Raw genomic sequence first — 19106 nt, 5'->3', positions numbered from 1 at the left:
TTCGTTAGATAATCTCCGAAGCGCGTGAACAGACTGCCTACAGGAACAGTGACATCCAGTATGGTCTGTTTACCGGGTCGCTGACTCGGAATGTTCTGGCCACTTCAGTGCCGTACGACCTTACAGGTGAGTACATCTCGGAAGAGTGAAAGCAGAAAATATACAGTGGGTGGCCAAAACGTTTGGGATAGGCAACTATTTTTTCTCCCACAAAAATGTTCAACATGCTATAACTATTCATAGAATGCATCAAACATTCTCAAGTTTTGACTGTTTGTGAACCTATTATATGTGTATCATTGGTACAAATTTGAGCTCGATATGTTAATCTTTCGCGAAGCTAGGACCACAGACAAACAGACGTCTTACTCTACTCACTTCTCATCGTTACCGATTTTAACGGTTAGTACACATAATTTGTGGTTCGCTCCTTTTTGACGTTTGCTCACTACCGCCACCTACTGAGTGATTTGCGTAACACAGCCTGGTTAGCATTGGACGATTATGTTTTCGTGACGATGCACAATGGTCCACGAAACAGATTTATGAGGAAAGATGCATTCAGCGCCTTCAAATGATTTTCTAGATTAACACTGCTTATACCAACAGGGTTTTTGTAACGTAAAGTACCGACAGGCAAAAAAACGTGGAACTAATTTGTTTGCACATTCATATCTCAGCAGTTAGTGAACCAAATTTCAATCTTTTTGCGTTAACGGAATCCTACACTATCCTAGAGAGGTGTAGTGAAAACCGATTAGGATTTTATGCAGCTTCCGGTGAGAACCAGGCGAAAACATTAGTTCCACATTTTTAACTTCTTCCGGTTCCGTTTTGTTCCCGGATTGGTTGTGAGTACCATGTCTTTGTAGCGAGTTCTTTTGGAACCTAGACAAGATAGCAACATTCTGTCTTCGGCAAAGTTGTTCAGAACAACAACCACTTCCTGGTGATGGATTGCATAGTACCGAATTTCCCCACCACGTGGCGCTAGTGTACATAGTGACTTCCGGTACGACTTTGGTGCGATATAGCACGACATTGAAGCCAGATAGGAAGATGCGATCTTCGGCAAAGTTGTTCAGGACTACGAGTACTTCCAGGTCATGAAGAGCATAGTTCGGAATGTCACCACCACGTGGCGCTAGTGTACATAGTGATTTCCGGTACGACTTTGATGGGATATAGCACGAGATTGAAGCCAGATAGGAAGATGCGATCTTCGGCAAAGTTGTTCAGGACTACGAGTACTTCCAGGTCATGAAGAGCATAGTTCAGAATTTCACCACCACGTGGCGTTAGTGTACATAGTGACTTCCGGTACGGCTTTGGTGGGATATACCACGAGATTGAAGCCAGATAGGAAGATGCGATCTTCGGCAAAGTTGTTCAGGACTACGAGTGCTTCCAGGTCATGAAGAGCGTAGTTCAGAATTTCACCACCACGTGGCGCTAGTGTACATAGTGACTTCCGGTACGACTTTGGTGCGATATAGCACGAGATTGAAGCCAGATAGGAAGATGCGATCTTCGGCAAAGTTGTTCAGGACTATGAGTACATCCAGGTCATGAAGAACATAGTTCAGAATTTCACCACCACGTGGCGCTAGTGTACATAGTGACTTCCGGTAAGGCTTTGGTGGGATATACCACGAGATTGAAGCCAGATAGGAAGATGCGATCTTCGGCAAAGTTGTTCAGAACTACGAGTGCTTCTAGGTCATGAAGAGCGTAGGTCAGAATTTCACCACCACGTGGCGCTAGTGTACATAGTGACTTCCGGTACGACTTTGATGCGATATAGCACGAGATTGAAGCCAGATGGGAAGATGCGATCTTCGGCAAAGTTGTTCAGAACTACGAGTGCTTCCAAGTCATGAAGAGCGTAGTTCAGAATTTCACCACCACGTGGCGCTAGTGTACCTAGTGACCTCCGGTACGACTTTGGTGGGATGTAGCACGAGATTGAAGCCAGATAGGAAGATGCGATCTTCGGCAAAGTTGTTCAGAACTACGAGTGCTTCCAGGTCATGAAGAGCGTAGTTCAGAATTTCACCACCACGTGGCGCTAGTGTACATAGTGACTTCCGGTACGGCTTTGGTGGGATATATCACGAGATTGAAGCCAGATAGGAAGATGCGATCTTCGACAAAGTTGTTCAGGACTACGAGTACTTCTAGGTCATGATGAGCATAGTTCAAGTTTTCACCACCACGTGGCACTAGTGTACATAGTGACTTCCGGTACGACTTTTGTGGGAGCAGGAGATTGAAGCCAGATAGGGAGGTGCGATCTTCGGCAAAGTTGTTCAGGACAACGAGTATTTCTAGGCCATGAAGAGCATAGTTCCGAATTTCACCACCACGTGGCGCTACTGTACATAGCTAGTACCGGTATGCCTTTCGTGGGATATAGCACGAGATTGAAGCCAGATAGGAAGGTGCGATCTTCGGCAAAGTTGTTCAGGACTACATACGAGTACTATTGGGTGATGAAAGACATATTTCGGAATTTCACCCCCATGTGGCGCTAGTGTACATAGTTACTTCCAGTACGACTTTAGTGAGATAATTCACAAGATTGAAGCTATATAGGAAAGTACGATCTTCGACAAAATTGTTCAAGATTACGATTACTTCCAGGTCATGAAGAGCATAGTTCAAAATTTCACCACCACGTAGCGCTAGTGTACATAGCTACTTCCGGTACGACTTTGGAGGGATTTAGCACGAGATTGAAGCCAGATAGGAAGATGTGGTCTTCGGCAAAGTTGTTTAGGACTACGAGTACTTCCAGATCATGAAGAGCATAGTTCAGAATTTCATCACCACGTGGCGCTAGTGTACATAGTGACTTCCGGTGCGGCTGTGGTGAGATATATCACAAGATTCAAGCCAGATAGGAAGGTACCATTTTCGACAAAGTTGTTCAGGACTACGAGTACTTTCAGGGCATGAAGAGCATAGTTTTGAATTTCACCACCACGTGCCACTAGTGTACATAGTTACTTCCGGTACGACTTTGTTGGGATATAGCAAGAGATTGAAGCCAGATAGTAAGGAACGATCTTCGACAAAGTTGTTCAGGACTCCGAGTACTTCCATCATGAAGAGCATAGTTCGGAATTTAACCACCACGTGGCGCTAGTGTACATAGTTACTTCCGGTACGACTTTGGTGGGATATAGCACGAGATTTAAGCCAGACAGAAAGGTGCGGTGTTCGGCAAAGTTGTTCAGAACTGTGAGTACTTCCAGGTAATGAAGAGCATAGTTCCGACTAACACCACCACGTGGCACTATATCATTAAATGAAGCCAGATAGGAAGGTGTGATCTACGGAAATTTTGTTTATGACTACGAGTACTTCCAGGTCATGAAGAACATAGTTCCGAATTCCACCACCACGTGATGCTAGTGTACATAGTGACTTCCATCAGGGATCATTTCAGAATCACTTGTAGAGTATTTCCTAAGAATATACTTTCTTTCCGAAGCAATCTTTCTTTCTTTCCGAAGCAATCTCTAAAAAATCCCAAAGAATTCTTGGTGAAATTTCGATCGATCACGATCAGGGATGGCAAAAATATTTTTTTTCTCTTTTCCGTTCATCGATACCGACAGTAAAATAAAAACAAAACAACGGCAGCACCAATACTATCAGCAGCCGCGCCGTCGGCAGTCAAACTGGCGCTTGATAGTTTTCGCTTCCCCACAAAAATATTTATGAGCAGTCATGCCGAGGCGGGTGATTGCGAAAAATGTCAAATATGTTCAACTGCTAATACACCAAAACCTCCATTTAGGTTATGAGTCGGGACTGCCTAAATAGAATTTTTACCTAAATGGATTCATTTCCATTACTGGATTCAGTTCATTACCTAAATGGAGTACAAGGTTGCAAAGAAGGTTATATAGGGAGAGTGACTTGAATAGGAGATGTAAAGGGGGTCATGCAGAGTTTTATCTAATAGCTTTCAAGGGAGTTTCAGGAGAGGAGGGGTTTCAGGGGCGTTTTCGGGGGTTTAGGAGGGTCTCAGGTGTGAATTTTCATTCAAATGACTAGCTGGGCACGAAACACAAAAAACCCTGCAAAATTCCGCCAGACTGAAAAAATGTCGAATGTCGGGTCAAAGTCGGGTCAATTTTTATCGTAATTTGAGCCACTGTTGGACCAACATTGAACAACTGTTAGGTCTATGTTGGGTTAGGTGGCCAAAATAAAATCAGATGAATGATAGGTTTATGTCGGGTTTGACGTCATCAATGATGGTGAACACAATCAATTTCTATTTTGGTAATGTTACCTAAATGGAGGAACCTAAATAGATTTTACCTAAATGGATCCTACCCAAATGGAGGTTTGAGTGTAACTCCCTTGTTTTCTGAATAATTTGGATCTGTTTGCACAAATAGCTAGAGCACACTCCTAGTTTTGTGATGCATATAAAGAAGTTTGTCTAGAAGCGGTTTGAAACGCAGAAAAACGCGAAAATAAGAAAGACAGAAATTTTTGTCGTCGTTCTGCTCGAGTACCGGCGCTCTCGCGCTGGGAAACCGTTTCGAGGAAGAAGGCTGATGGAAAAAAAAATGTTATGACATTTATTTCTCGAACAGTTTGAGTTTGGCTGGGCCTGTGATGTTCGTGTGGAAAAATGTCAAATGTACAGCCGGTAACCGTTTTTTCCAGTACATTTCTCATCCCTGATCACGATCAACGATCAAATCTGACTATACATGTTAATTGTTGCTCCTCCGTGATTGATCTGAGCTGGTACCAATTGCACTGGGATCCAAAAGAATAAGGGATGGGACACTCCGCTTATTCTCAAAGTGCAACTTAAGAAGCTCATACATTGTTGATCAATAACGGCGCCGGCCACGTCCTCATAGTCAGTTGGGAAGGAAAGGAATGTTAGAGTGTGCTGGTTGTTGCTACTAAAGACCGAGAGCACCTCTGCATCCCCACAACCAGAACGGACTGGGATATTTGTTAGACGGAAAGGATGGGAGATCTGGGAGTCCCCGTTGAGTCTGTGATGCGATCCATGGATTGTGGATGTTCGTAAGGTGATAGCATGTGTGTAGTGAAGGACAAGCGGCACAGTTCGCTTTGGTTGAATACTTGTAAGCGTTATTATACCCTGTGCTGTGAAAGTTAGAAGGAAGGGAAACGAATTTTAGCAGTTCGTTTCTGGTTCTAGCGATGGCTATGAACATATGAATATACATGTGTTGTATGTGTAGAGAAGAGAGAGAGAAAGTGGATAGAAAGATACAAAGTAGGATGAAAGGGACGGGCCAGGGATTGAACCCATGACTTTCTGCATATAAATCAGAAGCAGTAGCCACTAGACCAGCAAGCTCGTTTTTTCAAAGAATTCTTGGTGAAATTTCGAAGAATTTTTCGAATAGCTGGAAAATTTTTTGAATGAATTATTTAACTATTTCTTGAAGAATTCCTGGAAGAATATTTCAAAAAAAAAAATCCAGAAGCAATTCCTTTACTGGAAGAAATTCAGCTGGAATCTCTGGAAGGATATCTGAAGGGTGTCCGTGAGGAATTTTGGTAATAACGACTGCATAAATTCCTTTGGGAATTCCACGAATGAATATTCACAGGAATCCTTGGAGGAGGGATTTCTTCAACAATATTTTGAGGAATTCCTGGAGGAATGATTTAAAAAATTTCGGGAGGAATTCCTGGAGACATAATGAATAGGTGAGTTTATTCCAGAAGATTCATTGGAGAAATGCTTGAATAAAATTCTAAAGAAATTCCAGTAGAAATCTGTGGAACAAAAATCCCTAATAAAATTCTCGAATACATCATTAAAAAAATCCCAGGACCAACTCTAAGGAAATTCCTTGTCGAAATTTCCTTGAGGAATTCCCTTACAAATATCTAGATAAAAAATCAGAACAATCCTTCGAGTGAGTCACAGAAGTCCAAATCTGGCCTAAATTTCTCTTGCATAGCTCTTAAAAATCGTTTTTTTGTATACTATCAAAACGTGGTGGTGAAATTCCAAACCCGGTAGTGCTCGTAGTCCTGAACAATTTTGCCTTCCTATTGGACTTGAAGATCGTGCAATACCTCATCAAATTCGTACCGGAGATTAGTATGTACACTTGCGCCACGTGGTGGTGACGTTCGGAACTGGAAGTACTTGTAGTCCTGAACAACTTTGCCGAAGATCGCATCTTCCTATCTGGCTTCAATCTCGTGCTATATCCCACCAAGATCGTACCAGAAGTAGCTATGCACACTAGCGCCACGTTGTGGTGAAATTCTGAACTACGCTCTTCATGACCTGGAAGCACTCGTAGTCCTGAACAACTTTGCCGAAGATAGCATCTTCCTATCTGGCTTCAATCTCGTGCTATATCCCATCAAAGTCGTACCGGAAGTCACTATGTATACTAGTGCCACGTGGTGGTGACATTCCAAACTATGCACTTCATGACCTAGAAGTACACGTAGTTCTGAACAACTTTGCCGAAGATCGCACCGTCCTATCTGGCTTCAATCTCGTGGTATATCCCAACAAAGTCGTACCGGAAATTACTATGTACACTAGCGCCACGTGGTGATGAAATTTTGAACTATGCTCTTCATGACCTGGAAGTACTCGTAGTCCTGAACAACTTTGCCGAAGATCGCATCTTCCTATCTGGCTTCAATCTTGTGCTATATCCCACCAAAGTCGTACCGGAAGTCACTATGTATACTAGCGCCACGTGGTGGTGACATTCCGAACTATGCACTTCATGACCTAGAAGTACACGTAGTCCTGAACAACTTTGCCGAAGATCGCACCGTCCTATCTGGCTTTAATCTCGTGCTATATCCCAACAAAGTCGTACCGGAAGTCACTATGTACACTAGCGCCACGTGTTGGTTAAATTCCGAACTATGCTCTTCATGACCTGGAAGAACTCGTAGTCCTGAAAAACTTTGCCGAAAATCGCATCTTCCTATCTGGCTTCAATCTCGTGCTATATCCCATCAAAGTCGTACCGGAAGTCACTATGTACACTAGCGCCACGTTGTGGTGACATTCCGAACTACGCTCATCATGACCTGGAAGCACTCGTAGTCCTGAACAACTTTGCCGAAGATCGCATCTTCCTATCTGGCTTCAATCTTGTGCTATATCCCATCAAAGTCGTACCGGAAGTCACTATGTACACTAGCGCCACTTGTTGGTTAAATTCCGAACTATGCTCTTCATGACCTGGAAGAACTCGTAGTCCTGAACAACTTTGCCGTAGATCGCATCTTCCTATCTGGCTTCAATCTTGTGCTATATCCCATCAAAGTCGTACCGGAAGTCACTATGTACACTAGCGCCACGTGGTGATGAAATTCTGAACTACGCTCATCATGACCTGGAAGTACCCGTAGTCCTGAACAACTTTGCCGAAGATCGCATCTTCCTATCTGGCTTCAATCTCGTGGTATATCCCACCAAAGCCGTACCGGAAGTCACTATGTACACTAGCGCCACGTGGTGGTGAAATTCTGAACTACGCTCTTCATGACCTGGAAGCACTCGTAGTTCTGAACAACTTTGCCGAAGATCGCATCTTCCTATCTGGCTTCAATCTCGTGCTACATCCCACCAAAGTCGTACCGGAGGTCACTAGGTACACTAGCGCCACGTGGTGGTGAAATTCTGAACTACGCTCTTCATGACCTGGAAGCACTCGTAGTTCTGAACAACTTTGCCGAAGATCGCATCTTCCCATCTGGCTTCAATCTCGTGCTATATCCCATCAAAGTCGTACCGGAAGTCACTATGTACACTAGCGCCACGTGGTGGTGAAATTCTGACCTACGCTCTTCATGACCTAGAAGCACTCGTAGTTCTGAACAACTTTGCCGAAGATCGCATCTTCCTATCTGGCTTCAATCTCGTGGTATATCCCACCAAAGCCTTACCGGAAGTCACTATGTACACTAGCGCCACGTGGTGGTGAAATTCTGAACTATGTTCTTCATGACCTGGATGTACTCATAGTCCTGAACAACTTTGCCGAAGATCGCATCTTCCTATCTGGCTTCAATCTCGTGCTATATCGCACCAAAGTCGTACCGGAAGTCACTATGTACACTAGCGCCACGTGGTGGTGAAATTCTGAACTACGCTCTTCATGACCTGGAAGCACTCGTAGTCCTGAACAACTTTGCCGAAGATCGCATCTTCCTATCTGGCTTCAATCTCGTGCTATATCGCTCCAAATCCGTACCGGAAGTCACTATGTACACTAGCGCCACGTGGTGGTGAAATTCTGAACTACGCTCTTCATGACCTGGAAGCACTCGTAGTCCTGAACAACTTTGCCGAAGATCGCATCTTCCTATCTGGCTTCAATCTCGTGCTATATCCCATCAAAGTCGTACCGGAAGTCACTATGTACACTAGCGCCACGTGGTGGGGAAATTCGGTACTATGCAATCCATCACCAGGAAGTGGTTGTTGTTCTGAACAACTTTGCCGAAGACAGAATGTTGCTATCTTGTCTAGGTTCCAAAAGAACTCGCTACAAAGACATGGTACTCACAACCAATCCGGGAACAAAACGGAACCGGAAGAAGTTAAAAATGTGGAACTAATGTTTTCGCCTGGTTCTCACCGGAAGCTGCATGAAATCCCAATCGGTTTTCACTACACCTCTCTAGGATAGTGTAGGATTCCGTTAACGCAAAAAGATTGAAATTTGGTTCACTAACTGCTGAGATATGGATGTGCAAAAAATCAGTTCCACGTTTTTTTGCCTGTCGGTACTTAGCGTGTTAATATAGTCTTCTACAAAGTTGTTCCTAAGAAATAAGGCCCTCTTTTCAATATACATGAAAATTAGAGTGGTCCATATTTAAAAAAAATGGGAATCAAACTTTTTTATTTGCAAGAATAACTATATACATTCTTCGGGATAGTTGTAGATCCATCAATTTTGAGCAAGTTTGCTGAAGACACTTTTTATGTAGCACTTTTCAAGTGTTTTTCACTTGAGTTACTAAAATAACACCCCTCTAATTTTTTGATATGCTTCATAACAACATTTCTTCTTTTGAATGCGGGCAAAAGCTATTTTGTATGCTTGCCCCAACCCATCATAAACCCTTTTTAAACATCTATGATTTTTGAGGAAAAACGCCTGTAACTTTTAAATCAAAAGAGATAACGACCATCTCAGCGCACGAACGACGCGTCTTCAAATGCTCTACAAGTGTTTCTTGGGCGACTTTGATGAAAAATCGAAACTGAAAAAGTTAACGCCAGAAAACCGGTTTTTCTTGAACCCTAAGCTTATTCAGAAAAATACCTCTAGATCGGTCAATTCTAAAGCTACATAAAAAGTGTCTTCAGCAAACTTGCTCAAAATTGATAGATCTACAACTATTCCGCAGAATGTATATAGTTATTCTTGCAAATAAAAAAGTTTGGTTCCCATTTTTTTTTAAATATGGACCACTCTAATTTTCATGCACGTTTTAAAGAGGGCCTTTTAATTAGAGACAACTTTGTAGAAGACCATATTTGCGTAAAAACTCATTTGAAGGCGTTGAATCCATCTTTCCTCGTAAATCTGGTTCGTGGACCACTGTGCCACAGACAAACAGACGTAACACCTTGAACGATTTTCATGGAAATCCATCGCCCAGTTCACACTACCACCACCTGGTGGAAAAGTTGCACGAATCACTGTGTTGTGCAATATCGCCAACAGAAGGCGCTAGTGTAAAACGTGAAACGCATAGAAAAACTATGCGCGCGCCTCTGGTTATGAAAGCCACAACTATGAAAATTTAAAATGTTCGTTGAAAGCGTAGTCGATGGAAATTTCGCAAGTGTTACGTCTGTTTGTCTGTGACTGTGCGATGATTTATATCGCAATTTGTTCCAAGTGATACGTCTGTTTGTCTGTGCTAGGACCGTTCTCGTAAAACACTATTTTTTTGACAACTTATTTTAGAAATGTCATATCTCGGAAACCAGTGAACCGGATTGAATGAAATTTTGAACGTTTATCAACAATATATTAATACCTCATAAGTTATAGAAACATAAATACCGCAGACAGACGTTCAAGTTTGACTCAGCAGCTTGTGTAAAAAACATGGCCGCCACAAATTGCCAAGTGGCAATCAGCGAACAGATGGCGTTAGCGGCGTTCATATTCAATCGCTGCCTCACATGTGCGTTGCTACCAACAACTGTCACCACGGTCGTCTTCCAGCCGGATGGCGGGAAAAGACCGCACGTGTTGCACGCTAATAATGTTTCCACATAATTTGTGCAGAGTAAATGACTTTTATTTAATGTCTAAAATCTTTTGCACAAATTAGCGCAGGACTCTTGGAAAATAGTTTACACATTATTACTTTTATGTTACATAGATTTGCTTGAATAAAACTGCATTTGGATGAACTTCACTCGCATTGGGAAATCTTTGTGAATATGACGCAAATGTAGAAATGATTTTGACAGTGTTTGTTTTGATTTTATTTTTCGGTGGGTGGTGAATTGGGTGGTAAGTAAGCGGCTGGAAGCACGTGGTTTCTCAAACTGTCATCTGCTCGCGACTGCACTGTGGCAATCGGTTGCCTAGGTGTCGCTAGTGAAAATTTACATAGAAAATTTGAATAAATTTGTTCGAGCTAGAACGTCTGTCTGCGTAAATACTTTTTGAATGTTGAAAAAAGTTATCATGGATTGACACTTTTTGGGTTTTTCTCAAAAAATGTATTTTTTTACATCAATGTCATTGAATTTGTGTTTTGATATCCTAAAATTTTCAACTTCTGTTCTCAAGATAACTTTAATAAAATATAATAGAGGCTATTTGAATTGAAGGAAGAACACATTTAGTAATTGTTGTGTGGTATTGTAAGTTTGACTTATTTTTCGCTATATGGGTAAAAATTTCAAACCGGTACACTGCCGTGAATCGCATATCAGTCCCATCTTTGCTGGATTTCCTATGCAAATGGGACAGATATGCGATTCACGGCAGTACACAGAGGTCCAATTTTGAGAAAAGCTAGCAGAAACTCAATGTTTGAACATGTCTTATATGGGATACTCAGCGAAAAAAAAACTAACGAAATTCATCAAAATACCTTATGAATTTTTGCCATAACTCTTTCTTATGGATGCCATAAGAATACCTTATGAAAACTAGTTTATCCTTATGATATGACATAAGAAAATCTTATGAACATGATTTTTCATAATATTTTCCTCATGGCAAAAATCTTATGAACTTCCTAAGGTTTTTTAGTTGCGTGTACAGTATATTGAGCATTCATCCATAATACCAGGAGCACTAACTGACATTTAAAAAAAAATGGAAATATTGATTTTGTATCTTGTTACAGCACTGAATAGCTGCTGATGAAAAAAAGTGCTGAATTTTTGATAAAGAACACAAACAAGTTCAACCACTTTAAAAGTCTATTGATATAAGTAATATAATTGCTTTCAAAAGTTTATTTGTAAGTTCTTGTATATATCGGACACCTGCAATAGAGCAAGAGATCAAAATAACACTTTTGGCTTCAAAATTGACGTTACATGTCATTAGTACGAAAAATTCTTACAGTTTAAATTCAAAGTGTCTTACAAATCGCTCCCCGCTACTCCCCGCGGGGAGATTCCGTTCAAATGCTTGTTTATGCATGCAGAATCGGTTAAAGAAGAATGCAACTGCCAAGAGCTGCCAAAACAATAGCGCCATGATGATATGTGTAGTAAAATTGTATGAAAAACACCAATTTTGTTCGGATTTTGTTCGAAGAAATTGACAAAAAATGAAAATGCCTTTAAAATGAAATTGAGCGCTAAATCATGTTCCAATACACTCATATAGGCTAAAACTGACTACTATGATTTGGCAATTTTTGCCAGGTATTTTCAAATCTGGACCACTGTGCGGTAGAACTTTATTCGTCGTGAGAAAATATTACATTTTATAACGTCGTATCAGGTATCAATATGATGTTGATAAACGGTGAAAATTTCATTCAATTCGGTTCACTGGTTTCCGAGATATGACAGTTCACAAATTAGTTGCTTAAAAAATAGTGTTTTACCAGAACGGTTCTAACTTCGCGAAAGACTAACCAATTGAGCTCAAATTAGCAACAATGATGCACATATAGGGTCTTGTACCATTTGGGCAGGTGTACCTATTTTGGGCACTTGCCGCTATAACTAAGTCCATTTCAAACCGATTGATTTGAAATTTTGTCCAGATTTAGAAACGTATAATACCTAACTCTGGACAAAATTTCAAATCAATCGGTTTGAAATGGACTTAGTTATAGCGGCAAGTGCCCAAAATAGGTACACCTGCCCAAATGGTACAATACCCTAATAGGTTGACAAACAGTCAAAATTTGAGAATTTGTGATGCACTCTATGAATAGTTACAGCATGTTGAACATTTTTGTGAGAGAAAAAAAAGTTGCCTATCCCTAACGTTTTGGCCACCCCCTGTAGGTACACTGTGGTGCGTAATTGATCTCAACATCTCAAAGTTGGTCATTTTGTATGAAAATCGGCGTTTGTCCGATCAATTTTGCACCACAGTGTACCTCTGAATGATAGCATTCTCAAATAGGGGAGCATAACAAACCAAAGACGAAATCAGCCTGATGACTCGGAGAGGATCACTGGTGCTCAACTACCCAAACCACAGGTTTCGTTTCAGCTAAGCTTTAAATCAAGGCTAAAGGCCTAAGGTTTACAAAAATTGCATGGAGACTCATGCTGATGTTTTTTTTTGGACCCTATAGGGCCAAAAATGTGCTTAGAATTGCGAAAGGAAATCCATCTGGGATTCCTTCAAGAAATCCTTCGCGGTTTCTTCACAAATTGGTTCGAGGATTCCTCCAGGAGTTTTGTTTGGGATTTCTAGGGAGTTCTTTATGGCTTTCTGGCGTTCTTTCCGGGTTTTTTTTTTCGACTGTGATTCCTTCGAAAGCTCTTGCCAGGATTCCACCAGGAAGTACTCCCGAGATTATTCTAGAGATTTTTTCTGGCATTTCTTAAAGAATACCTACAGAGATTATTTCAGGAATTCCTAGATTCCGTCATCCTCCAGGAATTTCATTCTAGATAATCCTAAAAGTTAATTTTAGAATGCCGTCAGACGTTTTTTCTTACTTCCAGAAGGTATTCCTGGGAATTCTAGCAATTTTACCCGGGATTTCTCCAGGACTTCTCTCGGGAATTGCTTCAGAAATTCATTTCGAGATTTCTTCAGAAACTCCTTCCAAAATTCAGTCAGTAATTTCTTCCTCCTATACGAGATTACTCCCGGGATTTCTGTAATTCTTACAGATGTTTCTAATGGAAGACCTTTAGGAGTTTATAAGGGAGTATCCCAAGTAACACATCGAAACAAGTTGCAGCTAAAAATATGTTACACAAAAGTTTTTCGAAAACATCTCGAGTAAAAAGATAGTTTTCACAAGTTTTTTAGAGAACATGTGCATCCAAAACAATGTATTCAATATGTTTTTCGAAAACAAACACGAAAATTTTGTGTCACGCCACCAGGCAACGGTTTTCTCACACAAGTTCGGTCAATTTCTTATAGTTTAGTTTTACTAACAGCACGTATAACATCATTCCTTCATAAATATGAAATACGCGATTCAATTTTCTCTAATGTTTGTTTACATTCGAAAATATTTGGAGGAATTCCTCCTGCAGTTTTAGTTTATAGAATTTCTCATGAAGTTTCTACTGGATTTCTTTGAGGAAATAATCCTGCAAGTTCCTTCTGGGTTTTCTCACAAGCTCTGATGGAATTCCTGGAGGCATCCCGGAACTTCATGAGACTTCCTTGAAGGAATTCCTTGAAGGAAACTCAAAAGGAATCTTGGAAAGCGTTCCTGAGATGGAACCTGTTAGGAATCTCAGAAGAAACTCCTGGAAGAACCTCGGAGGGAACTTCAGAAGAATCTAAATAAAAAAGAATCTCAGATATAGCTCCCTGTGGAATCACAGATGGAAATCCTAGAGGGATTCTAGAAAAAAAATTGATTCTAGAAAAAAAAATTAAACCACGGAAAGAATTCCTGGAGGAATCTTAGGCAATACTGCTGGGGTAATCTTGGTAGGAGTAATCCTAGAGGGATCTTGGAATTAATTTCCAAATTGAAAATTCAATGAAAAAACGACCGAAAAATCAGCATTGTTGACCATTTTTTTTTTAGATTCCAAAGAAAACCTACACTATTTTGCTCAATAACTCAATAAAAACGAGTAGAGATATCGCAAATCTAAGCATATTTTTGGCCCTTTAGGGTCCTAAAATTACCGGTTTTAGTAGAATAGCGTATTTTTTCGTTGAAAAAAATTTCACGTTTTTTTGGTCCCATACCATTTTTGACAACTTTAGGCCCCTTGAGGGATCACTTAGCCTTGAGATACGGACTTCAAATTTTGACACGAACGTTTTTTAGCTGAAACGATCATTTTCCACTAACGGACTTATAACATTTCCATTTTTTGCAAAATAAGGGACGGCCTAACGTTCACACTGTGCTTTATATCAAGTAATATAGCGAGATGATAGGTATCCTATATCAAGAAAGGTGTTCACACTACACCGACATGATTTAGCTTGATCTTTATGTTGGCGAACTAAAAACAATAACATTGCTCGTAAACTTACAGAAAATGTTCGTTGTTGTCAATATGATGAAGATTTAGGTGAAATTACGAGGCAAATTAAAGTTTCCAGGATTCAAACTCCTCAAGGAACTATGAGGGGGTTTCGGAGATATACTGGAATGCAGATACAAAACTATAGAGAATTACGGGTAGAACGTTGGAGGTAATTTCGAAAAAAAATCTCTGACAGCATTCCAAGACATTCTGGTGAACGGAATGAAACCTGATTGCATTCCTGGAAATTCCTACAATGATTTCAAGAAAATTGTAATGATTGACTGAGATAAACTTAGGAAGATTCTGGTGTTCGTGGTGATCATTGTTTAATTCAGATGTTTTTGGGATTTCAGGCAAATTTCAAGGGGAATGCTTAAACATTCTTGTATTATCTTCATTCTTGTTTGGATTCCACCAAGGAGTTTCTTTTATACTTCTTCCAGGAGTTCGTGGGCTCGTGGGATTCATCTATATCTTTCTTTTTTATTACTCCAGGAGTTCTCGGGAATTCCTTCAGTTGTTTCTTCTATGATTCCTTCAGCTTTTGTGATTGCTCATGGATTGCTTTCTTGTATTTTTCTCAGGAGTTCCTTTTGGAACTTTTCAAATCATTACTTAAGGTGTTTCTGCAAGATTTCCTTTTGATATCCTCCCAGAATGTTTTTCTACAGCAACTCAAGAACAGCGTTTCCTTCTGGAGTTTTCTTTTCCAGAATTCCGCCTGGGTTACATCTGAGCATTTGTTCTATTTTTTTCAGCAGTTCCATAAAAAATGTCCATGAGTTCTCCGGGAGTACTTCTAGAATTATCTTGGGAATTTCTCCAGAATTTCCTGGGAAATTGTTTCAGGAGTAACTCGGGAATACCTTCAGCAGGTTCCCGAGAATTCCTCCAGTTTACCAAGAACCTGGAGTTTCCCTAGAATTAAACTAGGAGCCATCCAGGTATTCTTCCAGGAGTTCTCCGGTAATTGCTTCAGGGGTTCCTAGGTAATTTATCAAGAAATCCCCGATAATTTCTCCTAGAGTTCCCAGGAAGTTTAACCAGAACTTCCCCGGGAATTCCAGTACTGCCGAAGGAATTTTCCACCACGAGACCCCGGGAATTCCTTCAGAAATTTACCGGAAATCCCTCAACGACTTCCCCATGAATACTATGGGTATTCCTTTAGAATCTTTCCAAGAATTCCTGCAGCAATTGTGGTAGAATCCCTTCAGAATGTCCCTGGAATTTCTACATGATTTCCCTAGAAATTACTACATAATTTCTTCCAGAATTTTAACAAAATTTACTTCTGAAGATCACCAAGAAGTCATACAGCAACCAGTCCAGGAATTATGCAAGAATCTCTCCAGAATTTCACTGGGATTTTTTTCGGAATTTTCCCGGAAATTCTTTAAGGAATTCTTCTAAAATATTTGCACGCTTTTCACGCTTTTGCGGTTCCTCGGCAATTCCACCAGGAATTCCTCCAGAAGTTCACCAAAAACTCATCGAGATGTTCTCTGGAAATGCATACAGAAGATCCATAGAAATTCCTACAGTATTTTTTCCACATGCAAAAAGGTTTTTTTTTTCAGATTTTCAAATAATGATGACGGCCTACGGCTTTATTTTCCTTCAGAAGGTAGAACTCAAATTTTGTGAGTTTTGTCGGGAGTGGCATTCGATCCAAGGTCCCCGGCGTGATAGTCATGCACTCTAACCATCCCAGAACGTCTGATCCATTGGAAATGTGGATGTGCCAACTATGTGAGTTTCTAGTCATAGTTCTTATTTCGTTGCCAGGTCGGTTGCCAAAAGTAACGTTACGTTCGTATCTTCAGCATGCTCAATTACCTGGAATGAGCTCCCTACATCGCGCTGGTGGAGCTGCCATCTTTGATATGGCTGATGCGATACAGCATACTCAGCTGTATGATGCTAGATGCTAGAATAGACGCTGTTTGAGGCGAATTTAAATAATTCTTTTAATAATGAGAAATATTTCCAAGTCTTCTATGTGGCGAAAATGATCATTGGTTCACCATTGTTGAATACATTCAAAAACATTTCTTAATCCGACAAAAATGTAGCAGTTGTTCTCTATGGATATTTTGTGTCATTCACATTCTGTTCTACCTGTGTCAGTATCTTATCAATATATACCTAATCAAACAGAGACAGAGTAGTGATCACTCGAACCAGATAATATTTCAAATATTTTCTTTCATTGTCAGTTATCTGTTTGTACGAGCACAATGTATGTGTCTACAGCTGTCAGAAGGAGGAAGCTAAACGAGAATCAGAAGTGCTGGCACTTCTTGCCGGCGAGAAGCCTGCCGAATGCCCCATATCGAGCACCAAAACTCAGTCAAATCGAGTCATCGACGAGGAAGTGAAACAGTCCAGTTCTGCGAAAGCCGCATCCAGGGATAGCTTTATCAACGCCGGCCTCTGGTTAACGACGGTGCTGTTTCTAGCGGTTGCCACCGCCTTTGCTGGCGCTTCGGCCAGCTTTTCCATCATCAACGTCCTGTTCAACCCGGTGGAACCGATCTTCAGCGTATTTGGTCTATACATCTGGAACGGGATCGTTGTTGGTGCGACCGTGTTGACCATGATCATGTGGGGTGCTCTGTATGGGTCGTCACTAAGTGATAACATTGCCATCACCGATACCCTGACACCGGAAGCTCCGTACAGTTCGGCGGATCTGGCATCGTTGGGGGCCAGCTATTGGGTGCTGTTCATTCCCATTTTGCTGCATGGTAGCAATATCGGATTGCTGCTGTGGAGGCAATATGAAATCAATAAGGAACCTCCTCCGACAACGATCGACGTGGATAAGTCGGATCTGACGATTATTATGTACTAGAGGGGGTGAACGTGACAAATGACGGCGTCTATAGAGTTAATAAATTTGATGTTCATTCATATGTGATTTTATTTAAATTATTTTTTTGGGAAGAAATAAAGTTACATTTACTGCCTTGGCGTATTGGAATTTTTATCTCTGAATCGGGTCAAGTAATTAAGTTCTGCACTATTAAAATTGCTTTTTTTTTCTGCAGAAGTATATAAACGTTATAAATCCGTTAAGGAAATCAAAAAGATTTCCTTGGATAAATTAAGGGTAGTTTTCGGTTCTCAAGGTGATGCTAATGCATGCTAATTAGGCCGTCCCTTATTTTGCAAAATTTAGAAATGTTATAAGTTCGTTAGTGGAAAATGATCGTTTTAGCTAAAAAATGATCGTGTCAAAATTTGAAGTCCGTATCTCAAGGCTAAGTGGTCCCTCAAGGGGCCTAAAGTTGTCAAAAATTGTATGGGACCAAAAAAACATGAAATTTTTATCGACAAAAAAATACGCTATTCTACTAAAACCGGTGATTTTAGGACCCTAAAGGGCCAAAAATGTGCTTAGATTTGCGATATCTCTACTCGTTTCTGAGTTATTGAACAAAATAGGGTAAGTTTCCTTCGGAATCTAAAAAAATGGTCAAAAATGCTGATTTTTCAGTTGTTTTTTTGTCAATATCTTGGAAACGAGTAGAGATATCGCAAATCTAAGCACATTTTTGGCCCTTTAGGGTCCTAAAATCACCGGTTTTAGTGGAATAGCGTATTTGTTTTGTCGCAAAAAATTTCATGTTTTTTGGTCCCATACATTTTTTGACAATTTTAGGCCCCTTGAGGGACCACTTAGCCTTGAGATACGGACTTCAAATTTTGACCCGATCATTTTTTAGCTAAAACGATCATTTTCCACTAACGAACTTATAACATTTCTAAATTTTGAAAAATAAGGGACGGCCTAATGCTAATGCACTAATGCTCTCCTCGAATCTGATTTATTTGGAAATTTGTACCGTGTGTACGCACCTTGCGACGCATGTGAAATAAGTGGAGTCATTTATGACGAAACTTTATCTTGTGAAGATATTTCAAATTTTGGTTTGGGTATTTTCAAAAATAAATCTATCCCTCCAGTAAAAGTTTTAGATTGTCATCGGTTATCCAAATTATTTTTTGATGGCAATAGTTCTAAAAACATTCATTCTGATTGTATTAGGATTACTTTTGCTGGGACAGTACTTCCCGATATCATTTCAGTAAATAATGTTACTTTTGACGTGAGACTTTCTAAAGCTCATGCATTGTACTAATTGCCTTTTGTTTGGACATACATCTAGCTTTTGTTCCAACAAACCTAAATGCTCCAAATGTGAAGAAAATCATTCTTCATCTGAATGTATCAAACATTCTGATGTTTGTATTTATTGCAAAAAACAACATAATTCAGTCGAAGATTGTTCAGTTTACAAAACTAACCAAAAAAAATTCAACCAGCAAATTAAAATTAGAAACCAACTATCTTATTCAGAAATTTTAAAGAACACTGATAATTTTACTACCCCTAATATTTATGAAA

General features: G+C 40.3%; 1 protein-coding gene across 1 annotated transcript; it reads left to right on the top strand.

The window, feature by feature from the left end:
* Window positions 1–8: 8 nt before the first annotated feature.
* LOC109430030 (uncharacterized) lies at window positions 9–17672 on the top strand (the record flags this gene model as incomplete). The annotated part of the gene is made up of 2 exons (XM_062843524.1): window positions 9–126; window positions 16912–17672. Coding segments are annotated over 2 exons (756 nt in total), but the record flags the coding sequence as incomplete, so codon positions are not given.
* Window positions 17673–19106: the final 1434 nt, after the last annotated feature.

Source organism: Aedes albopictus, unplaced genomic scaffold (genome assembly GCF_035046485.1).
Source record: "Aedes albopictus strain Foshan unplaced genomic scaffold, AalbF5 HiC_scaffold_290, whole genome shotgun sequence".
Taxonomy (NCBI): Eukaryota; Metazoa; Arthropoda; class Insecta; order Diptera; family Culicidae; genus Aedes; species Aedes albopictus.
The sequence above is the reverse complement of the archived record's forward strand: the minus strand, read 5'-3'. Positions and strand labels throughout refer to the sequence as shown.